The 22,918-nt window shown below is 47.5% G+C and overlaps 10 protein-coding genes across 10 annotated transcripts; 2 read left to right on the top strand and 8 right to left on the bottom strand.

Annotated features, from left to right (window-relative positions):
- Positions 1-1,592: 1,592 nt before the first annotated feature.
- Positions 1,593-2,634, bottom strand: P153DRAFT_428582 (oxidoreductase domain-containing protein; the record flags this gene model as incomplete). Its single annotated transcript, XM_033672723.1, has 2 exons — positions 1,658-2,634; positions 1,593-1,599 (listed from the first exon to the last, which is right to left on the bottom strand). Exons 1-2 carry the CDS (start codon positions 2,560-2,562, stop codon positions 1,593-1,595), a joined length of 912 nt encoding a protein of 303 aa, XP_033528046.1. The 5' UTR covers positions 2,563-2,634.
- Positions 2,635-3,381: 747 nt separating this feature from the next.
- P153DRAFT_308759 (glutathione S-transferase) lies at positions 3,382-4,097 on the bottom strand (the record flags this gene model as incomplete). The annotated part of the gene is made up of 3 exons (XM_033664718.1): positions 4,050-4,097; positions 3,792-3,984; positions 3,382-3,738 (listed from the first exon to the last, which is right to left on the bottom strand). Coding segments are annotated over exons 1-3 (579 nt in total), but the record flags the coding sequence as incomplete, so codon positions are not given.
- Positions 4,098-4,562: 465 nt separating this feature from the next.
- P153DRAFT_353974 (Metallo-hydrolase/oxidoreductase) lies at positions 4,563-5,519 on the bottom strand (the record flags this gene model as incomplete). Its single annotated transcript, XM_033666473.1, has 1 exon — positions 4,563-5,519. One exon carries the CDS (start codon positions 5,517-5,519, stop codon positions 4,563-4,565), a length of 957 nt encoding a protein of 318 aa, XP_033528044.1.
- Positions 5,520-5,953: 434 nt separating this feature from the next.
- On the top strand, positions 5,954-7,561 carry P153DRAFT_282405 (putative monooxygenase; the record flags this gene model as incomplete). Its single annotated transcript, XM_033663196.1, has 2 exons — positions 5,954-6,200; positions 6,279-7,561. 2 exons carry the CDS (start codon positions 5,954-5,956, stop codon positions 7,559-7,561), a joined length of 1,530 nt encoding a protein of 509 aa, XP_033528043.1.
- A 214-nt stretch (positions 7,562-7,775) lies between these two features.
- On the bottom strand, positions 7,776-8,938 carry P153DRAFT_363802 (uncharacterized protein). Its single transcript, XM_033667450.1, has one exon. The coding sequence runs from the start codon at positions 8,573-8,575 to the stop codon at positions 7,835-7,837; it is 741 nt and encodes a 246-aa protein (XP_033528042.1). The 5' UTR covers positions 8,576-8,938; the 3' UTR covers positions 7,776-7,834.
- Positions 8,939-9,182: 244 nt separating this feature from the next.
- P153DRAFT_420473 (putative NAD-dependent epimerase/dehydratase) lies at positions 9,183-10,408 on the top strand. The gene is made up of 2 exons (XM_033672246.1): positions 9,183-9,615; positions 9,722-10,408. Exons 1-2 carry the CDS (start codon positions 9,340-9,342, stop codon positions 10,238-10,240), a joined length of 795 nt encoding a protein of 264 aa, XP_033528041.1. The 5' UTR covers positions 9,183-9,339; the 3' UTR covers positions 10,241-10,408.
- An 87-nt stretch (positions 10,409-10,495) lies between these two features.
- P153DRAFT_382081 (uncharacterized protein) lies at positions 10,496-11,860 on the bottom strand (the record flags this gene model as incomplete). Its single annotated transcript, XM_033670103.1, has 1 exon — positions 10,496-11,860. One exon carries the CDS (start codon positions 11,858-11,860, stop codon positions 10,496-10,498), a length of 1,365 nt encoding a protein of 454 aa, XP_033528040.1.
- A 724-nt stretch (positions 11,861-12,584) lies between these two features.
- P153DRAFT_332683 (putative amp dependent CoA ligase) lies at positions 12,585-14,752 on the bottom strand (the record flags this gene model as incomplete). Its single annotated transcript, XM_033665522.1, has 4 exons — positions 12,585-12,868; positions 12,937-13,576; positions 13,641-14,386; positions 14,462-14,752. The coding sequence occupies 4 exons, from the start codon at positions 14,750-14,752 to the stop codon at positions 12,599-12,601; spliced, it is 1,947 nt and encodes a 648-aa protein (XP_033528039.1). The 3' UTR covers positions 12,585-12,598.
- Positions 14,753-15,260: 508 nt separating this feature from the next.
- Positions 15,261-16,352, bottom strand: P153DRAFT_250358 (uncharacterized protein; the record flags this gene model as incomplete). Its single annotated transcript, XM_033662704.1, has 3 exons — positions 15,261-15,685; positions 15,760-16,129; positions 16,203-16,352. Coding segments are annotated over 3 exons (945 nt in total), but the record flags the coding sequence as incomplete, so codon positions are not given.
- A 336-nt stretch (positions 16,353-16,688) lies between these two features.
- Positions 16,689-22,425, bottom strand: P153DRAFT_308746 (ketoacyl-synt-domain-containing protein; the record flags this gene model as incomplete). Its single annotated transcript, XM_033664717.1, has 6 exons — positions 16,689-16,940; positions 17,004-17,972; positions 18,038-20,250; positions 20,373-21,663; positions 21,748-22,054; positions 22,127-22,425. The coding sequence occupies 6 exons, from the start codon at positions 22,420-22,422 to the stop codon at positions 16,689-16,691; spliced, it is 5,328 nt and encodes a 1,775-aa protein (XP_033528037.1).
- Between the last annotated feature and the right edge of the window lie 493 nt (positions 22,426-22,918).

The raw sequence follows: 22,918 nt of genomic DNA, 5'->3' as shown, positions 1-22,918 counted from the left end.
GTCCTCTAAGCCTGCTAGTAGGCGTAGTTAGTGCGTAGTTACTAGAAATACTTACTAGTAACTACGTATTAACTACCTCTACTTCTAGACTAGTTCTCCTACCAGTCCTCTAAGCCTGCTAGCAGGTTAGGGTTAGCAGATAGGTAGTAATACTTAAAAATAAAAGGGTTATATTTTATTATATAGGAAGAAGCGCATTGTTAGCCTCTATATAGCTACCTAATTTTTACTGCTAGCTAATGCTAAATATATAACTAGTGTTACTTTCTGCCTTTCTTTCTTTAAGGCTTTACACTTATATTTAGTGTTAGCTTAAAACTGCCTATTCTAATTTAGCGTTGGCTTAAAACTTCCTATTCTAATTTAGCGTTAGCTTAAAACTTCCTAATTAAGATTAGCTCTATCTAACTATCTCTAGATATAAAACATTAAATAACTCTTTAAAATTAAGAGATATTATATTAAAACTTTTATAAAAGAGAGTACAGAGCAGAATGTACGTAATAGTAGTAGTATAGTATTGTAAATCTAAGTTCTAACTATAATGTTATTACTGTTAGACCTCTATTTATATTTTAATTTTTGCTATATTCTACTGAATTTTAGAGGTGTCTACAATCTAAAGGGGTATAATAATTTAAATTATAAAAGAACTATAAGAAGGTAATTAAGATATTAAATAAATTTCTATAGTATAAGCTTTAAAGACTTATAAGTATTAAATACTAAAGCTTTAAAAGTTTTATACTTCTAGCCTAAAAGTTAACTAAAGATAAGCTAATAGAAGCTTAAATAGAAATATCTATAATAGCTTAGTACTACTACTAAAATACTCTATATTAAATTCTAGTTCTTTTATATTAGATATTCTAGTCTTGTTTTCTTTCTTACTAAGTAACTTTTATAGTACTAGAAATCTAGATCTAGTAGGTATTTAATCTATATTTAGATAGAGTAGATACTAGGTATATTCTAGAAATACTCTTTTTATCTCTTTAAATACTAGAACCCTAGCCCTCTAGTGCGTATTTATTGCTTACTAAGCAGCTAATAATAGTACTAGAATAATACTTTTATAGTTTAGATTTTATCTAGGTTTTATTTCTATATATTTAGTGTAGGTATCTTTTATTCTTATAGAAAAATACTCTACTTACTCTAAAAAAGATTAGATTTCTTTTACTTACTAATTAAGAGTTTTTATCTTCTAGATTTATAAAGCTCTATTCTTTAAGTATACTAGAGCTTTAAATTATATTAATAGTTATTTATTAAACTTAGTTCTTAATATTTTTAATAGAGTAGAAAAAAATCTATTAAACTTAGTATAAAAAGAAGAGAGTTATAAGATAAGAACTATTTAATTCTAACTCTATAAGCCTAATACTCTATTACTTATAAAAACAATTCCTTTTAAAGTAGTAGACTTATAAAGAAAACTATTATTTATAGAACTCTACTATAGTATATTTAAATAACTTAATATTTAAATAAACCTAAATAATAGCCTTATTTAGTTCTAGTTCTTATTAAACTAATATTTATAGAGTTTTAAATTAAAATTATAGCTCTAAAAATTAATTATCTTAAGCTTAGAGTCTATAATTTCATTTATCTAACCTAGAAACTCTTAAGAGCGTTTGCTACTGCTACGTACGATCCCCTCTTAATTTCCTCTATAATAGGCTTTCCTAACGGCTTCCAGCCCAGCTTACTCTCTGCCTTCGCACCTGATGCACGATTCTCTGCCTGAAGGAACCAAGCAATGTTCTCACCAAACCCAGCCAGAGCTTCCTCGTAACTAATATCTTTGTCTGGTACGTTAACGGAATGGTTGATTGCGGTAAAGATGGCTCCCACAGTGATGTCTGTTTGAGAGCCGGCGTTGAATAGGTCTCCCGCTTCACCCTTCTTGGCAGCCAACAGGAACAGGCGCGCAGCATCATCCACGTGTGTACAGGTGGTACGATTCTTGCCTCCATTGACAGTCGGAAGGCCGCCCATCTTCAGCGCCATTCCCATGAAACGCGCTACGCCGCTGCCGCCTCGGCCGTAAGTGTATGGTGCCACACGTACTGCCATCACTTTGACACCTCGCTTCTTCACTTGAGCCAGCGCGTGTTGTTCGGCCTGGATGCGCACATTGAGATGGCTTGGTTCTGGCGGTGCATCCTCATTGGTTTCGTTGCCATTGGGATCGGCCTGTGCCGACAAGGTGCCCGAAGTAGTGATGAGAGGCTTGTTTGAACCTTCCAGACCGTCGCAGATAGCATCAATGGCGGCGTTGTCGATAGGCAAAGCGTCCTCGTACTTCCCTTGGCCAAAGACATAGGCAGTGGCTAGGTTGATAACGACGTCGGCTTGCTTGCTCTCACTTCTCAGCACGTCGATTGAGGTGAGATCTCCTCGGATCGGTTCAACACCAAGATCTCGCAACTTCGAGTCGCTTTCCTCACTGCGTGATAGGGCGTGGACTTTGTAGCCGTCTGCAATGGCCAGTTCGACAAGTACCCCGCCGAGATAGCCACTGGCGCCGGTTAAGAACAACTGTTGACCGCTCATAGTTGAATACTTGTGTAGGTGCAATTGAATGGAAACAAGCGAAGATGTAAGATGACTTTCTATCAACACAATGGCATGCATGTTATATGAAGGTATTCAATTCCGAGCGATGTAGTTCTTGTGTAAGCTTTACGCCTGTTTCCGCTAATTCCGCGTAACCCCGCCCGTGCCACAGCATTGAGCCGCATAGAGGCTGGTTGTACTAGACAATCGAAACAATGAGATAAACCCCTTGCATGAACCCCTTGCATAAACGTATTGTTAGATCAGTGATCGGTGTCCGATATGCAGCTCTACTCATTGTTCCGAGTTCCGAGTCCCGAGTCCCGAATTCAGAGCTTTCGTACTCGTGAGCAGTATATCGCACAATTCAGACAGTAATTTTGTATTGGTCTTGAGACTCACAAGTTGGGTCGAAAGTTGATGTCTAAATATGTCAAAGATGCATAGACTATTAGGATCACATAGGTTGAATTGAACTCATCGCTGCAAGCACAGTAAACGAACAGTTTCAGAGGATTTATAAATATTATCTCAATGCCTAGCTGCATGTTCAGATTGATTTGATTGTACACAGACTGTGTGCCTTGTAGTAGCACTATGCGGATTCCTGTTTTCCCAATCAGGGTGACGATATAAACACACAGGAGATGCGGTATTCACAAATACAGCTAATAAGCAATGAACAGCGAAAGCTACGATAGATAAAGATCTGTCTTGACTTTTTGAGCATCTAATGAATGTCTTTAACAGAAGGGAAAGGTACATTGAGTAGATGTAGATCCCCTGCAACCGCCTTGAACAGTGGCATATCATAGATCTCGTGGAACCATTCCAGAAGCCGTGGATATTCATCCCGCATCATTTTGTGGAATACCATGACAGCGAATACCAGAGTGCCAACAGTGAAGAGATCGGCCAGTGTCGGTTGATCTCCTCCGACAAGATACCTGCTTTGCTGTAAGCGGTTTTGAAGCACTTTACAGTCTACATGAAATGCGCGTAAGCAGTCTTGACGGTCTTTCCGTACAGTTAGTTTCATGCCCAACAGGGGCAAGATAACCCCGCCAATAGCAGGCAAGAGATCTGAGTTGGCCATGGACATCCATCTAAGGATATCGTAGTAGTCTCTACTAGTAGCGCCGAGTAAAGCTGTGCAGTCGCTTCGGGACGTAACTGTATTTGATAGTCAAGATTGGTGCCTAACGACATGTTTAGAGATGACGTACTGTAGAGTGCAATAGCAATACATTCTGTTAAAACGAACCCATCTGCAGCTACAAAAACCGGGACCTGCCCTAGTGGGTTAAGCAAGAGAAGCTTTTCCTGGTCCTCCTTGTTTTCCTTGTCCAGGTAGACAACGTTTAGGTCCAGGGCCTGGGATTTTGCAACGGCCAGAATAGCGAACGACCTTGGATTCGGCTGGGTTTATGACTTGTATCAGTCTAGTGTCAATCATATTCTCTGACGTTGATATATATTCTCACCTTGTGCGTGTAGAGCGTTCCGAACGACATCGAGCTTCCTGCTTTTTCACTAAGGTAGCGTTGGTAGTTCGTATGCCGGTTTGACTATCTTTTGTTGATCTCAAACCATATAGGTGCGTGGCGAAGCATATTATACTGCCTTCGGTCAAAATCACTCAATGTCTTAGGCCCGATACTTTCCAGTGAGACATCGGCAAGATGCGAACTCGGTAACCGATGGCTGCTAACGGCGGTAATAATCCCAATCTTTGATGTTCGGCTTCTCGGATATGAATAGATAAGCTCTTGTTTCATGACTCGACACCAGAAGCTATAGCAAACTGATCTGCAATTATATGAGCTGATGTCTTGCAAAACTCGAACGCGTTTAGATGATGTACTACAAGCTCAACCTCTTCCAACCCAGAATACAACCAGATTAACACTTCGCTTAGTCCTACGCCTCAAGGACTTCTCACAGCCCAGTGCAGTAAAGTATAGGAATATTACCCATGAATATAGGTGATCTCAAGGTTACATGATAGCAAACCACTTCTTCTCCTTCCGCCTGATTTCAAATGCCACCTTTCCATCCTCTGCCAATTTCTTCAACACCTCATCCATGAGCGGCTCGATTGCCATTTGGCGAACCTGAAGGTCCAGTTCGTTCCCATGCATAACAGTGACCAACTGCTTCACCGTAACACTACTCTTACCGCCGGGAGTACGAACTTGAGATAACGCTCTGAGGACCTGCGTCTCTCGCCGTTCCTTCGTCCTGAGCTCCAGCTCGATCTTTCGTGGCAAATTCTTAATCACCGTACCATGTGCTGGGTAGCCTATCTGGCAATTGTGGGACTGCATGACGCGCAAAGAATCAACCCATACGCTCAACTGCTCAACTGCCGCTGTTCCATGACCAAGGACATTGTCGCCTGTGAACATAGCCATTTCCTCTTCGAGTACGAAGCATGTGTGGTCTTGTGCATGACCGGGGGCGTGGACTGCTCTCAATGTGGCGCCCTCGACGCTGTAAACGCTGCTGTCGGTAATAGGTTGCTGAGATTTGTTGGGCATGTGTTTGTATATTGATCCTTTCAACGTTGGATACATTCGTAAGAGGTCCGGCACACCGCCTGTGTGATCGCCATGCCAATGCGTGAGGAAGACGTGCGAGAGCGTCATGTTGGCGTCTGCAAGCGTTGAAGAAATCAAGTCAGCCCACTCCGGTAGGCCTTGGGCTGTGTCGATGAGCATTCTCTGAGACCCTGTACCTATAATGTAGCAGTTCGTGCCCTGTAAAGTGAATTTTCCGGCATTCTGACCCAGGACACGGATTACACGTGGACTAAGCACCTCGACGTCGGCGATCTCAGGTAGGCGTGAGAGTTGGGTGTCAAGATAGTCTTGAAATGCGCAGATGTTGAGCGCCTTGTTGATCTGGCGGTAACCTCCTCTATGCTTCTCGGGACTTGGAGGTTGTACAGCCATGACTCGGTGCTTCTGGAAAATTGATATTCGAAAGTAGAGGTGAGGGCGACTTGGGTTTCACAAGACTTCAGCAAGAGATGAACGAGGATCAAAGAATTCGGACTTTTTGCTAAACCGGTCAGGCAGAGGCTAATCATGTATTGAGGCTCATCAACCTCGGACCGAAACGGACTTGAGATTCGAGCTGACTGCATATCTTGAGGCCTGATATGTATGCAATGCCGAGCCCCGATTGAGTCGCTGCCTGACAGCGTGCACAGCTTATGCGTCCCACATTGAGAAGCTGGTTTCAGCATCAGATAGGCGTTATGTAGTCTAAGGTTCCCAAGTTGAGATAAACCACAAAGAGTATTCTCAAGTTATACGTTCCCCATATAGTCACTAGCTTGCGACAGTTTTACGATATAACAGTCACGATTCTGTTCCTGTTTGCGATGGTTCCTCACGCAGTCACGATTAACGCACCTGGCGACAACCATGAATTCGATGCAGAAAATTGGACGTCCACTTCCAGTCAAAACCCTGATGAGTTTGCATTACCAGAACGCCATCCCAATACGGGCGTTAATGTGCTTGTGGTCGGAGCTGGTATGGGTGGACTGATGACGACTCTGGAATGCTGGAGAAAGGGGCATAATATAGTTGGGATTCTGGAACGAAACGATGGTCCTGTATACTCAGGTACGTCCAATCTTGGTCTCTTCTTTTCCCTCAAGCCGGAGAGATGATAGATTCTCTAACATGTACAACGGAATACAGGAGACATCATTGTCATGCTTCCGTCGGCCGTTTCCGTCATACGCCACTGGCCCGCGATGCAACGCGATATGGAAACCGAGCAAGTCAGTGCCTCAGTGAGCTACGAAAAACACAGCGGAGAACATATCTACGGGCCCACTGTACCATCGTACAACGATCCAGAACACATAGCATCCCGAAGAGGAAAGGGACCATCTGTGGCTCCAGCCCAGATTCGCAGCAAGTTCTACCGAATGCTGTTGCGACAGGTCGCCAAGCTTGGATTCACGATCGAGTACGGTAAGACAGTGCGTGACTACTTCGAGAACGAAGCCGCTGGGACAGGCGGAGTCGTTCTCCAGAATGGTGACGTGCGAATGGCAGATGTTGTCGTGGCTGCCGATGGTCTCAAGTCGCGCTCGGAAATGCTTATCTCGGGGAAGCACACGCCTACCAAGTCCAGTGGCATGTCTATCTATCGCACGGCATATCCGAAAGAAATAGCCATGCGAGACCCAACGGTGGAGAAAAGGTGGGGCAATCGGAGTCCTGTATGGGAGTACTGGCTCGGACCTGGCATGTATATCGGCGTCTTCGTGTCAGAGGATATTGTTTCATGGGGATTTACCCCCTTGGACGCGCAGGGCGGAGCGACTGAATCCTGGGAGCCAGATGCAGATCCCGAGAGCATTGTCAAAGAGCTTCTCAAAGTGCCAGACTGGGATCCAGCCATACTTGCGCTCGTTCGCACTGCGCCCAAAGGCGGTGTTGTGCACTGGCCGCTATTATGGAGAGACTTACGCCGAGACTGGACATCGAAGGGCGGTCATATCGTGCAAGTTGGCGACAGTGCACACAGTTTTATTCCTACCTCAGGCAACGGTGCGACACAGGCTCTGGAGGATGCGGTTACGTTGGCGACGTGCCTCCAGCTGACAGGAAGGCGTTCGTCTGCGACGGGCACCAAAATATACAACCTACTCCGTTACGAGCGCGTCAGCTGTGCCCAGAAGATGTCTTTTGTCAACGCCCAACTGAAGACGGAGACGGATTGGGATACTATTTGGAAAGATCCCTTGAAGGTGCGTACGCGCTTCCCTAAGTGGATATTCAGTCATGATCCTGAGGCCTACGCCTACGAGAAATACGGTGAGGCAATCGCACATTTAGTGGATGGTGCAAAGTTCGAGAATACAAACCTGCCTCCAGGTCACAAATTCTTGCCTTGGACAGTTGCTGAAGTGGAAGAGGCGATGAAGACAGGTAGGAGGGTGGAGGATCTCTTGGATGGGGATTGGTCGTAGTTACTTGAAATCTTCAAACATCACTCGCGAGTTTGCGTTCGTCGTGTGTTCAATTGGTCAAATACTCTCTTTTTCCAGGAGTTAGACTCTGAATTTAATCAAAACGCATGAGTTCAACTAAAAACGTGTCACTTGAAGAAGAGTAAAGCGGATGCAAACTTCGAGGTATAGTTGATTGAGAGTTGTTAAGGTAGCCAATACAATATTTATATCCCTGAAAACTAAGCACTGCGAGAAGAACCTCCGGGTCTAACCGAGATGTGATGGCCATTCTTATCCTTTGACAGTTTGAAAGTTCTTGGATACACCTGGTTGGATAGATTCGATCATCTTGATCACCTCAGCAGCAATTCGATCCTGCGACTCCTTGCCTTCTTTGTCAGTCACCAAGGGACTGGGTTCCTCTATCGCGCAATCGCTCAAATACTTGCCATGAGTCTCGACACCCGAAGCTCCTGCATGAACCAACGTCCTGCTTCCTACTTCTGTAGACCGCGCCACTATGAGCTTGAAGAGATAGAAGCTCCATCCGTTGGCCTCACGCGCCAGCTCGGAGTGACATAGTCCTGGATTGACGATGTTGATTGTCACTGGGAACTCGCTAGCTGGGTGGTGCTCGGCAATAGCGCGCACGAGGAGAAGTTGTACGAGCTTGGACACAGGATACTGCTGAGACCAGTACTTGAGCGCCGTTTCCTTGTCCGAAAGAGCAGTCAAGATGCCACCGTCAGGGGCGGACCGCTGGGGGAATACGGTGTGTTCGTACGCCGCAGATCCTGTCACAGCAAAGGTAGGCCGTGTGTTGAACTTAGCGGCCGTGTCTTTCATCTTGGGCATCATGAGTGCCATAAGCAGGAAAGTTGAAATGACGTTGACCAAAATCCCCTCCTCGTGACCCATGACCGCGTGGTACTCGGCGCGCACTACGCCTGCGTTTGCGATGAAGATATCTACGCGATCTAACTCAGCGTCGACGCGCTTTGCGAAAGCCTGCACACTTCCGTAGTCGCTCATGTCGAGCTTCCACACATCGATATTACATTTGATAGTACTCTCAATGTCTTTCTTGGCTGATTGACCCTTATCGACGCTACGCACAGCGAGGATGAGCTTGCTGGCTCCCAAGCGCACATAATGGCGTGCTGCTTCTTTGCCCAGACCAACATTGCTTCCCGTGACGATGATTGTCTTGCCTCTGAAGTTGCCTTTGGGATAGATTGGCGTCTTGAAGAATTGACTATATAGGAACCCCATTCTGATTTGTTGTAGGGTAATGAGGACGAAGCAAGTGACAATGTAGTTAGAAGAAGGTGAGTTGACACGACCGTGATGAATTGTCAGGGAAAAAGAGAGTTGCTGCTATTCGAGCAAGGGATGACGGATATCAAAAATGGCTGGCACTGAACAAAAACGGAAAATGGGCATCTGTATATACTAGCATCCACCACAACATGCATGGAACCACTAAAACATGCAAGTACGCCCTTGCTGTCGGGCGGCACAGTGCATGTACGGTTCGGGGATCGCGGGGTTAGTGCCATGATCAGCGCTTAAGTCCAGGTCTAACTCCGCGTTCGTTTCGCAGACCTATATTCGGGTTCCTTGCGTTCCGGCTTCCATCCCAACCGTCCCGAACGGACTACGGTAATATGCCAGACGATGTAGGCATCACGACCAGTTCACGTGCTCAATGTCGGGCACCGGATCACCATGTTGCGTTATAGGTTTGGGACTTCGACTGTCACTTGAGTCTCACAGAATATTGCGATTGAGAAACCATGCCTACATACGCCATTCTCGGTAGCACAGGCAACTGCGGCTCAGCCCTGATGAAAAACCTTCTCAAATCAAGCGACAACAAGATCAATGCCTACTGTCGCAATATGGCCAAGCTCCACCAAGTGACCCCCGAAGCCATAGACAACAAGCACGTGCAAGTCTTCTGCGGCAGCATTGATGACGTCGAACTCATGGTTGATTGTGTTCGCGACACCGATACGGTCTTTATGGTGGCATCGACGAACGATAACATTCCTGGATGCTGCATCAGTCAGGTGAGACTTCTCCCCGACTTTTCTCTTTTCTTAGTTTGCAAGGAGATTAGCATACCCCGTTAACACCATAACTGTGTTTTGACAAGATACTTACACCACAATCCAGGACAGCGCTGCTGCCGTCCTTGCCGCCTTACAGAAGATAAAGGCCGAAGGGCAACCAGGACTCAGGTTGCCTAGACTCGTACTTCTCAGTTCAGCAACGATTGATCCCTATCTTTCGCGCAACATGCCCGCTTGGTTCCGGCCCATCATGCTCGCCGCCGCTTCACATGTGTACGAAGATCTTAGGCTGGCTGAGAAGCTTCTGCGATCGCATTCCAACTGGCTATCGACCATCTTCATCAAGCCAGCCGGTCTCTCACCTGACGTGTCGCGCGGACACCGATTGACCCTCAATGAAGAAGAAAGTTTCATCAGTTATCTCGATTTATCAGCTGCCATGATTGAGGCTTCGCAGGATCCAGAGGGGCGCTTCGATGGAAGAAATGTGGGCGTCGTGAACGCGAAGTCGGGGGTGGGTGCCAAGTTTCCACGTGGCACTCCTATGTGTATTCTGATGGGGTTGACAAGACATTTCTTCCCGTGGCTGCATGCATATCTACCCACTACAGGGCCGGCATAATTCTCGTTTCTTGTGTCATAGACGTGTGTCAATATGAATGTATGTTCGAAATGAAAAAGGCTTTTTGGGATTTGAGAGATAGCTGAGCAATGGTACGCAACATAGGCAGAGTAGCCTCTGAGGCAAGTTCCAACTGTTCAGATCAACTGATGGTTGAACACAATTATGATGAGATCAGAAAACAAGACAGCATATGTTACGATCCTATTCAAGCGATTATGTGGAACCTTGCGTATGCTTGCCCTTCCCTTGGATCTACTCATGCAGCAGGTCTGGTCTCTTCCACGGTTGCTCAAATCCAGTGAATGGTACCCACTTGAGATCTGTAGGCAGCCCTTTGGTGGTGTCTTGACACATTCTCGCCAATTTCAACCACATATCGCCTTTCATAGGAAAATAAGCCTCCCAATCCCCTTGCTCAAACCTATTGGCAACATTTTCCCCATTTTTCAAGGCGCGGAGAAACTTAGCAGCATGGCCATCGTCGTGCTCCTTATTGACCGCATCAAATAGTTCGGCCCATCCCATGCCGTCGCTCTCGGGAGAAGAGTACCCAGAAATGGCGCTGCCGTCCAAAACTGCAGATCCGGCCACAGCATACCAAGCCAGATCGAGACGTGCTTTCCACTCGACAAGACGTACGCGGTCCTCAAGCTTGATCCAGTTCTGGCACGAAAGTACAGTAAAGAACAAACTACTGGTCACCGCGTGCATGTAGAAGAAATCGATTTTAATCTTGCGGGTTGACGCCTTGCTCTTGTCCTGTGCCGCACCGGCGAAGTACGCACATGTACTGATCATCTCTGCGGTGCGTCTCTCCAGGTCTTCTTCGTCGGCGCGGATGCGAAACTGTGAGGCCAGACTCGACATTTCCTCGCCAGCGCGACCGACGACGCCGTCGCGCATCTTGTTTCCAAAGTCGGTCCATTTTGGTGCGTTACGAATGGTGTCGCTTGCTCGTACCTCGTTCACCAGCTCTAGCATTGATTTTGGCTTGATAGACGGATATGCGATAGCAGCTTCTTTTTCGGCATTGACTAACAGTGTGCCGATGTTGCTGTCGTCGTGGGCCGCGGCTTGTGCGAGAGCCTCCGCGATGATAGCCGGTTGCTGATACTCGACCCCAAGGCCCAGGTGGATGATGGGATGATATGCACCCTCGAACATGCGAGCTAGCATGACCTCGGCTACCTTGGTACGCGCCAGAACGTATTCCTGTACAACTTCCTTCCAGCCATTGACCTCGATTTCGGCCTTGAAGAACTCGAGGAACGTATGATACTGGTTGATCTGTCCAACCAAAGCCTCATATAATGCTTCGGTGTCGTTCTTATTACTCAACTTATCCAGCAATGCGTGATCGATCGAGGGTATCGAACGCTGGATCTTCACTCCGTCTTCGTATCTTGCCTGGAGCTCATCTGGACTGGCGCCCAAAGACAAGATTGTAAGGAGGCTATGAACAATATGGTTATGACCTGCAGTGTCTCGGAAGAACATGTGCCATTCCTCGTGGTTTTTTTGCAAGAGTTTGTTGCATTTTGAAAGTGACTCCGGAGAAATCTCACCCGTTTTGATGAGGCCAACATGAGTCGGCGAGAGCTGGATCGGCGAAACCATTTGGTCTAATGTAGACCGTAATTATCTTGTATTTGAAGATCTGTGAACACAAAAGAGAAAGTAAAACAGAACTTATGGCTTTTGTCCTGGATAATGGAGCCGCTTACAGGTCGAGGAGCGGATGTATGAATCATCGGCATAGTTCGGGATGACAAGAATGAGAAACTGGGACGCACAACACCATGTGCTCGGGATCAACTAGATCGGGGTCCGAGCCGCATATGGTGAGTCTGGTGGGACCAAAATGACGCATGCCAATAACGAACAGAGGGCTTATGATGAGTATTTGCAAACGGCTGTTGCTATGATCCAAACGCTTGTACCCAACCTGAGGTTCTCATAACAAGGGCGCCATTTCTGCGCCTCCGTTGATTCGATGTGGCATCAGGGTACCATATCCACTTCGGTACGTATAGCTTATAATAATTGGTCACAAGGTAGAACAATACGTGACAGAATTTCCAAGGCTTTTGGAGTCTTGGGAGAATAGCCCGTCCAAAAACACAAACGATGACGGCGAGGAAGACCGGCATGATTATATAAAAATTCATCAAATAATTCTGAGGATTCCATTTGTCATACAGAACGAGCTAAATAGGGCCACGCTAAAGGGTAATATGATACGACTTCATCCAGACGTGTACGCGAACAGGAGTCGTTGATTGAGCCAACTTGGATAGTGTCTGAGATGGTACACCGTGTCATTTGCACAGTGTATTGATCCGACTGCTCCTCATTCTATGCCGGTATTTGCGTGCTTGTAGTTCTTTGGAGGTGTTTCACCACAGCATTCTGCAGCTCAGACTTGATAATCTTGTGCGTCGCGTTGACAGGGAACTCCACAAGGCCGAGCTGTTCAAGTGTTACGATATCCCCAAGCGCATAGTTCTTGCCTAATACGGTCTGGACGTAGTGTTTAATCTTCTCTTTGGTCCTATATTCGAAAGAGTTGACAATTGCGAATGGTTCGGCGCCAAGGACACTGTGGGGAGCTGCTACTACGACTGCCTTAATCATGGTTAGTACTCAAACCACAGAAATGTATGAAGGTTCGTAACGACAGGATCTGGACATACTTGGGTCTGAGTGAAGGCGGCAATGCAGCTTTCGATAACAGCAGGCGCAATGGTCACACCTGCGCGCTGGATCATATCCTTTCGTCTCCCCACAATAAATACTAATCCTTGGCCATCAATGATGGCCATATCTCCCGTGTTAAACCACCTGCCTTTCTCATCATCATAGAATGACTCCTCAGATCTGCCCCCTAAGTAATGTCTGATGATGCTCGGACATGATATGTGCAACTCTCCGAGCTGGCCCCTCTTCACCACGCGTCTTGCTTGAGTTTTGATGTCGTGACTCGTAATGGAACAAATGCGTACTCTAGCACCAGGGGCAACGATTCCTACGGGACAGACTTGGCCACCCAGGAAAGGGATCATACCTGGGGCGGTCTTGAGGAACGGCCATGTGAACACACCCGGGCCTTCGGTCATTCCTTGATTAACGCATACTTGTGCTTGTGAAAAAAGCGCGGCACATTTAATCAGCACCTCCTTGGTTACAGCATCACCACCAACTTGGACTCTTTTGACGCAGGAGACATCGAGAGGTCGTGTGGCCAACTCAATAGAAAATCCATGTACCATTGGCGGTGTCAGGACAAGGAAGGTCGCTCGAACCTGCTTGATGGCCTTGATAGCATCGCCTACACTATGAAATGCATCGTTTTGTCAGCACCGCTCTCAATAAATGCGCATGGTATTACTTTACTGACCTGAAGCTTTGGCCTGTTAGAACCACTGCACCACCGGCCCGCCAAGTTTGGAGTGTCTGCGCTGGTGCAATACCCCGCGAGTTGTGTGGTTGCATGATAGCAAGATGCGCTGTTCCGGAGTCCGAATCGATAAGCCATTCCTGTGAATGAAGGGCATGAGAGATGGCGGATACAGACTGAGGACAACCTTTGGGAATGCCCGACGTGCCAGAAGTAAACATTATTGAATTTATACGCTTGGGGTTCCTGTCGCGTCGTGCCGTCGAAACAAGGTTTGCGTTGCTTACGTGAGAACGGAGTTTCGAGAGGGAAACTATATCGGCGAGAGATCTCCATTTGTGGTTGGCAATAGTCGAGACGGATTGAACGAGACACACACGGATAGGCTCAGGTAACTCTAGTTCCACCAAGACTGCGTCGATGGCCTTGCCACTAAGAGTGTCGGGGACTATTACAACCTGTGGCTTTGTCGTTTGTAGTGTGTACTTGAGTGCTTTGTCATCAGGATCTTCCAGGCAAACCGGGTCTATATTCACGTATGTAATGCGCAGTAGGATGCAAGCCCAGAGCAGGATGGCATATTCGCCGCCATTGGGGATTAGCATAAGCATCGTCGTGTTGGGTCGGGCTCCATCGCAAATAAGTCCGGTTGCGAGTCTTAATGCAGTCTGATGCAGTTGTGTGTAACTGAGTGTAAAGGTAGAAGCGTCTTCCGTTCGGGTAGCTCTAGCAGCTGACGTGCCTTTCTGCTTGTCGACTGCAAGAATTCGGGGTTGATCTATGCAACAGAGTTCTGCCGATTCAGTACCGCGATGAATTACATTCATGTATAACGTGTTTTCCGGGATACATGCGGCGAGCATTTCCTCCAGACCCGCTGACTGTTGAAACAAACAGATGATCGCTGGCCTATCTGGGCTTTTATTCAAGCCTCGCTCGACGTGCTCGAAAACTGACAATTGCTCCCAAGTCCCGCCGTCGATTTCGGCCAACTGTGCAGGTTCGTCAACCGAACTGAAGTTCTCAGACGGGCTGTTTGCCAAGTGTGAGGATGACCAATAATAATAAACTGTTGTCACAAAGCAGAGGCCAACAAGTAAGAGGAACAACATGGTCGTACAATGAAGACACAGTACAGATCTAAACTTTCTAGCGATGTTAATTCTTTAGAATCGATTATGCAAGTCACGTCAAGGCGTTGTAACCCCGATACATTTGCGATCTGCACGCCATCGAACATCGGCGTTCGGTCGTGGGCATCGGGGTCCGAACGTCAGCACACGTCGTCCAAGCAATAAACATAATTCTGTCACAACACTGAATGGTCTAAGTTGTTAGCCTCTAGCGATAGGTCAATATTAGTTGACAAGAACACTGGGTTCAAATTGCAGTGAAATGAGGTAGAACTTATGCACATTTGCAATGAATGTAATTTGCTTAAACTTGTCCTCCCTGTCACGTATCATGGTAAGACTCGACTAGGCCCTGTAAACAAGAAACATCTCTTGATGTAGCACACATATGCGGATCTCGCCCAACCTCCGAATCAAACACAACTCCACCAGTTCAATTCCCATTCCAGTCGGCAATAAGCTCTCTTTTGCCGAACGTTTCCCGGGCTCCAATCAAAGCACCCACCAACGGTAAGCAGGACCGGGTAAAGTGCAACCACGACCACTTGATGACCAATCCTTTGGCTTGCATAACAGTCAAGGTGCCATTGCCTGTCCGCGCCCCCGTTCGGGTCAGTGCCTCCAGCCGAAATAGCTCGTCGTTGGTTGGCACCATGAAGATCCACGTAAATGGAATAAGACTCAAAGTGACCGCTCCGGCAAGTGCATACACAAACCAAGATTTTGGGTTCCCGACATTGTATCTGTTGAAGCTGACATAGCTGTAAAGCAAGAAAGTGCAGATAGCTAGGGTTGGAAGAACCTGGTGTCCGTAATGATACATACGGGTCCATTGAAGGAAGAGCTGGGGTGCTTCGGTCGTGGTATCAAGCATAACAGGGACCGCCATGAGGGATAGGGACATCATGCACCCTGAGACACGTCGAATCAGCATATGTTCTTTCTTCAGAGAACTTGGGTGTTCAAATAAGAAATTCAGAACGTACCAGAGAGAAAAGCGCCAGTTATGAGTGCCGTAGCTTTAGCTCTGGTGATCGATCTGGTGTCAAGCCCTGCGTTCTGCGAAGCGTGCGACTTCCGTTCTGCATCGGTTCTTTCTTTGCTGCTACTGATCAACTCCCCATCCTTGACAAAATCAGTGATCCACCCGATTGTCATCATGCTTTTATGTGTATCTGCAAAGTTTTTGTGGTCTCCCGCTACCTTCTCCTTGTACCAGGGATCTTCTCTCATCCGCTTATAGTCGTCAACACTCCTGAAAACTACTTGGCTGAAGCAATCGAAGTCGGCAAGGTTGACCATGTGCTCATCAAACAGCTGTGTCATAATTGCGCGTGTCTGGGATGTATTATGAATCTATTGATAGCTTAGTTTGGTTATCCCATTTGATTTGGACAATTATAAGAGTCAATAACCAGGTCGAACTTACCAATGACCAACTCTTCACTCCATACTTGACCATCAAGCCCTTTGTCATGGGGCCTGATACATGCGTCATGTGATGCCTGTATTCTTCTTGGCTCATACCGGGACGACGATACCCGCAGATGGTCAGACAAAGAAACTGGTCATCTGAAGTTCCTGGAGGAGGGACTGGAATCTCCAGAATGTCGGTCATATTGAGAAATAGATGAAGGTTTGTATTTTCGAGACAACCATTGTGATTGAGGGAACAGTGATCTGTATAAGTACTACTCACAATCTATATATGCCCTCTCTCCCCGAGATAATCCATTCCCGAAGCCCGAACTTCACTGATTCGCGCGTTGGGTTGAATGGAAAACGGAGCAGCAATCCCGACTGGTCATGCAGCAGACATCAAGAGACAGCGACTTACACACCAGGTGCAAGGAGATGAGACTTTCAAGTACCTCTCCTTTATGTATTTCTAAGGAGACATGTAGATTGGCAACCCTCAACTATGATACTCGTCCAACCAACTGCGCAGATCACCGATCGTCGGATACTCAAGGAACAAACTGCCACCCACCACCACGCCCAACTGTTCGCGAAACTTCTCGGCTATGACCAAACTCATAAGTGAGTCAACGCCCAGGTTGGCAAAGCTCGCGTCGTCGGTCAGGTCGGCCATGTCTAGCGCGGATTCCTCCGCGATGATGCCAATAGCTTTGTCGGTTGTGGTATCAGAGTCGATACTTTCGGGAACCTCTTTTGCTTCGATGCCGTTTGTTTTCGCGTTGTGCACAGTCAAAGCTGGAGATATGGCGACTGGTGCCGGCATAGATGGTTCCGTGAACGATGATGACACGGACGATCCTAATATAGGATTTACAATTGCTGAGCCAGCGACAGGTATTGTAGCAACAGAAGTGGAGTTGGTGGCGATAGGAGATGGTTTGGAGTCATCTGGCGCAGAAAAGAAACGGCTGAGCAAGATCCTTGGATACCTGCGGAACTTGATGCCCCTAACAACTCCAATGATTATTCCGTTCTGGAGGATATACACCTGACCCAGATACACAGTTGCATCCTCCGGCGTGGGAATCATCTTGACATAGGAGCGATACTTGGCCCCAGCTACGAGGGGTTTTGCAAAGCGCATCGAGTCCCAACCTGGTGTGACACAGAAGTCGGCTTTAGTATCCATGGCATCGCTCACGTTCATGACAAAGCCCGCCAGATGCGCTACGCTGTCGATGAAATAAGGCGGCACGGTCCACGATCCGCTTTTATCAGTTGTCAGCGTCACATCGGCAAAAGCCTCAAGATCGTGCAAGACTACCGATGTCATGCCCCGGTACTTGTCATGGTAGTTGACCAGGTTGTTCGCGAAGAGGAGATATGCCATGTTCCGATTGAAGCGGTTGGCGACACCTGATTCGGCCAGGCGCTCAAGTTGTTCGATGCGGCCTTGCACCAAGTGAGTTAGGGGAACCCACGAGGCTAACCATTCACTAGGCGAACCAAAGACGAGAGTAGCGGTTGCGAAGGGTTGGTCGACTACAGTTCCGTTGACGTGCACGTTGTACCACGTTATCTGGGCCTTGTTGGATGTTATGTCGGCCGTGGTCAGCGAGACTTGTATGAATTGTGGGATCTTTGGAGTACTATTTGCGACAAGTCCTTTGACGACTTCAAGGTTGGTAATGTCAATATGAACTCCCTGTTTGCCGCGTGTAGGCACAAGCTTCTTGTACAGGTATTCGCCCAGCGTGTAAGCGATATCAGCATGGATAGACTATAGTCCAAATGTTAGTGTATCGCACTTCCCACATCTTGAGAACAGTCCATAAGCAAACTCACCGAGGTGACAACACCACAACCGTTCATCTTATGGCCCCAAGCCGCGGCTCTGAATTCTGGATGCGCTAGGTTGGACTGCATCACGACAGTTCCAGCCATTCCAATAAAACTTTCGTCAATGATGCGCTGTACAGTTGAGGTACTCAGACTGGAGGTGCTAGTGGAAGGTTCTGCTTCTATCAAACTCGACTGTGACTTTTCAGCGTCATAAAAGGTGTTGCCTTTCGTGAGAGCCCAGTCACCATTATACTGTAACCAATATCTTTTGTCATTCCAAGCATACGTAGGCAGGTCCAGGAGTCGCAGCGACTGTTCAAACGGGCTATGGAATTCGTTCCAGCCGATCTGCACACCAGCGCAATGTAGTGCCGCAAGACTTGTGGCCATAGTCGCCCAATTGTCCTCATCTCGGCGCAGAGATGCGACAGCAAAGCCAACTGGCGAAAGAGTCGACTTGATAAACCCAATGCAAACGGGATGGGGCCCTATTTCGATCCAAACCGTGTCGTCGTCTAAAGTACCGATCTTCTTGGCCGTTTGCAGGGCCGCCAGGAAATTGACAGGCTCACGTGTAGCCCGGCGCATATAGTTGCCGTTAATCGTTTTGTCGTCAAATATGACTTTGTTGAGAAGAGGTGAGATCACAGGCAGGTGAGGTGCTTGGAATAGTACGCCGCTATTAGCGATAGCCTCAAAATCGTCCAGGATAGGGTCCGTTTGGGCCGAGTGGAAGGCAAAGGCCACGTCGAGGCTATAGCACTTGTAGCCATCGGATTCAAGTACCGCAACAAGGGCTTCAATCTCTGCCACCGGACCACTGATTACAGTTTCCTTTGGACCATTAATGCAAGCGAGTTCGTAGGGAAGGTGTGCTTCAACAGCACTCTTCTCGATCTGCTGGACGGAAGCTCGCACCGCCAACATCTTGTGACTTCCCACCTGGCACTTGGTCTCAAGCATCGTGGCTCTCCGCCCGACAAGGAAAATTGTATCGGAAGCTGAGAGCACGCCAGCTACATGCAAGGCCGCATACTCGCCTAGGCTATGACCAACAACAACATCAGGCCTCACACCCAGAGAGCCCCAGTACTTGACCAGAGCAATTTCGCTGCATACGAGCGCAAGCTGCGTCATGACTGGTGAGTGTTGGTATTCACGGTTCTCTGCATGGCTGCCATCCAACACAGGAAGGAACGATGGAAATCCCTGGCCCTGAGTGATGGCATCCAGCCGCAGCATCTCGGATCGGAAGTATGGCGACTGGTTGAACAGCTCCAAGTTGAACGACTTGTATGATGCGCCCTGTCCGGTAAAAACAAATGCAATTGGAGGCGCATCAGTGTTTGGAACCGGTTTGTGTGTATCCAAAGACACCAAGGTCGATGCAAGGTGCCTCTTGGCCTGGTCGATAGTGGAACAAGAAAAGGCCGCACGGTAATTGTGGTGGCATCGACGTGCAGTAGTTGAATACGAAAGATCTGCGAGTCGCGTCTCTGGATTTGTTTCCAAATACACGAGCATCCTTTCAATATTTCCTTTGAATGACGCCCTGCTCTTTGCCGATACTGTAACGACATGCGAGGGACGAGAGTCTGTTCCGATCACCTTCCGCTCAGGTGCTTCTTCGATGGCAATAGTCGTATTTCCTCCAGCAGCACTGAAGTTGTTTACCATGGCAAGACGTTTTTTCCCAGGCACTTGCGGCCACAGCGTTTTCTCGTAGGGTATGCGGACATTGCGTGCGTCCATGTCCTTCGGAAACCTAGGGTTGAGACTGTTTTTGATTCCCACATGTGGTGGAATGGCGTGTTTCTGCAACATGAGGAGTACCTTGATTATAGCTGTGACACCTGCAGCTGCCTCGCTGTGACCTACGTTAGCTTTTACTGCACCGATGTACAGCGGATTTTTGGAGTTACGGCGTTTGGCCGAAGGGGCAAAGACGTTAGTCACGGATTGAATTTCCTCTGCATCTCCTGCTTGTGTGCCTGTACCATGCATTTCAACAAAGCTGACATCGAGCGGGTTGATGGCTGCTCGATTCGTGACCAGCGTGCCAAGATAGGCTTGATGACCTGCATGGGGATGCGTGATAGAAATGGCTTCAGCGGAATGGTTTGTTGCTGCTGCAAGAATAACACCAAGGATATTGTCATTATCTGCTTCCGCGTCCTCAAGACGCTTGAGGACAACGGAAGCGACTGCGTCAGCTCCTGCTGAAGGTTAGCAAGGCATGACCTTTTGACTTCGGTTGAAATCACCATTCGCATTGATAACAAAATATGATCTAACAAAATATGATCTAACAAAGCAATGAAAACATAGTTATACTTACTGCAATAGCCGTCAGCTTCAGAATCCCAGGTCTTGCACGCATTTGGGGTCTTGGTCAGAAAGTGACCATGGCTGAGACCCGCAAACGCATCGGGGTTGGTTAACACGTTGGTACCCCCAGCCACAGCCATATCAATGTCACCTGCCCAGAGCGATGTACACGCAGTTTGAATAGTTGCCAGACTAGACGAACACGCCGTATCAATGCTGTAACTAGGGCCTGAAAACTTGAAAAAGTAGTTGATTCTGCCAGGTCCAAATGCGCGACAACCTCCAGGGATGAAGTAGGTGCTGATTTCCTGTGCTGAGTTGACCTCGCGGTAATCGTCGCTAGCTTGGCCATAGTAGGTGCCAGTGCGATGCAAATCCGTTGCAGCTGTTCGATTGGCGACATAACCAGCTCTCTCGAGCGCTTCATATGCTGTCACCAGGCCAAGTCGTTGCATAGGATCTGTTTGTTGTGCTTCGCGCGGCGACATGTTGAAAAAAGGTGCATCAAACAACCCAGGCTCGTCGATGAAACAACCGTATGCCGTGTGTGAAGTGTTCATGCGCTTTCCTGTGGGATCGTAGTGCGACTCAACGTCAAACCTGTCAGCTGGGATCCTACGGTGCACATCCAAACCGTTCTCAAGCAACTGCCAGAATTTCTCGGTATCGGTCGCTCCACCAGGCATTCGACATGACATGCCCACGATCGCTATCTTGGACTGCGACGGATCTCTGTTCCCTGCATCCGTGTCAATGTCGATGATGTCTGTGGAAGGATGCTTGTTATGAACCCAGGACCCAAGCTCCTTGATCGACAGATCCATTTCTGGTACATTTTTCAACGCCTTCGAGAGATCGTGCATGGGGATAGACATTCGATAAACCAGCACATCAATACCTGCACGTGGATTTTCCTGCACCCGTTGGATGACACCTTGCACAACCTTGTCCCATTGTATCGGTTGTGTTAGAATCTCGCTTATTATGTGCTCGAACAGGTCAGTTGCACTTGTTGCAGGGAAAGACTTCCCGGTGCTTGTTGAAAAGATAGGAAGTCGGGGTGCGAGAGTTTTGTCGATGCGCTGCATAGAGGGCGTCCTGACTACCTCACGCACGTCTTTCTCCGTGTAAATGTGTCCAGCATGGCACAGGCCAGAGTATACAGGCAAGGCGATGGATCGACAATCGCGGAAGAAATCTTCGATTTGAAAAAGAACTTTCAACCTAGCTGGAGGTCCACTGATCGTAACGGAAGAAGCGCTCAAAGCACTGATGAAAATCTTGGCTGCTACTGGAGTGCACTGTGATGGAAGAAGCATAAAATTAGATTCATTTCTCCACTGCAGATGTCTCTGTAGTTCTCTTTGGAGGTCGACTTGACTTACCTGTTTTTGATGCATAGCGTCGAGCTGCTGCTGGACTTGCTCTGCTGATACGTTTGATAGCACGTAGGCCCATGAGTCCAGAGAGGTATCTTCGGTTAAATCACGATGCTGCAAATTCTGGGAAACTTGGTTGACCAGAACACCGAGACGAAAGGCTTGTCTCAGGACCTGGGTTCCAACAACCGCAAGGTCCGCCACTGTACTGGCTAACGATAGAGCAGGTGCGGCTAGAAGCCCGATACCTAGACCAGCGAGACATACATTGGTATCGTCCAGATCAAAGGCACTCGGGCAACTTTCATAGTAACTGAACAAAAGGTCAGGTCAGCTTTATGATCCACGGAAAGGTTGATCGCGTGTTGATGGCAGGGCTACTCACGCAATGAGTGTCCCCAACTCAGCAATACAAAGGAGTATACCATCGACAGATCCACAAAGAGGACCCTTTCGGAGCTCGGAGAACTCCAAAAATGTCAGGATACTCTCAAACGTGGGAATCAGTTGTCTGAGTTCTGTCGGCAAGTGGTGTACTTCGTCACGGATGGCAGTGGTTCCTTCTTGTAAAAACCGGGCAAGGACAGGATGTCTTCTGCTTTTGCTATGCTGGTGTAATTCTCGGAAGATGTTCGGCAGGTCCTCGAAAATAAACTCGTTGCTAAAGTATATGAGCTTCATTTGGCCACTATTAGACCTGTTTGTATGTGTCTCGCACATAGCATTGTGCTCTCTGGCCATTGGTGCCCAGTTGGATACAAAGTGAACTGATCGATTGAATTTGTTTTTGCACGATATGAATAAGTGAGTGCTTCTTAAGCATAGGCATTCATTCAAGCATAAGACCATACGTCGATCTTCTACGGAACTACGGAGTTCCAATTGAGTAAGCACCCGGACATCAGAATTCCGACATCGCGAAAGCTGACAATCCCCAATCACAGTTGTGAATGTGTTGATCGCGCCACTCGGGCGTCAAGGTCATGTTCGGGGGCCGCTTTCTACAATGCCGAAACTTACGGATGAGTGTATTTCTTCGGAACATCTTCATGTGGTGACCAGGTGACTATGAAAACTAAACTTTACATATGTATGTCATTTCCGATTACCATCTTTTGCGCATATTGTTTGCGAATTCATTCGTTTGTTCCACTACCTCCGAGGTCAATCCTATTAA

This window comes from Dothidotthia symphoricarpi (genome assembly GCF_010015815.1).
Source record: "Dothidotthia symphoricarpi CBS 119687 unplaced genomic scaffold P153scaffold_3, whole genome shotgun sequence".
Lineage (NCBI taxonomy): Eukaryota > Fungi > Ascomycota > Dothideomycetes > Pleosporales > Dothidotthiaceae > Dothidotthia > Dothidotthia symphoricarpi.
This window is presented reverse-complemented; position numbering and strand designations above follow the sequence as displayed.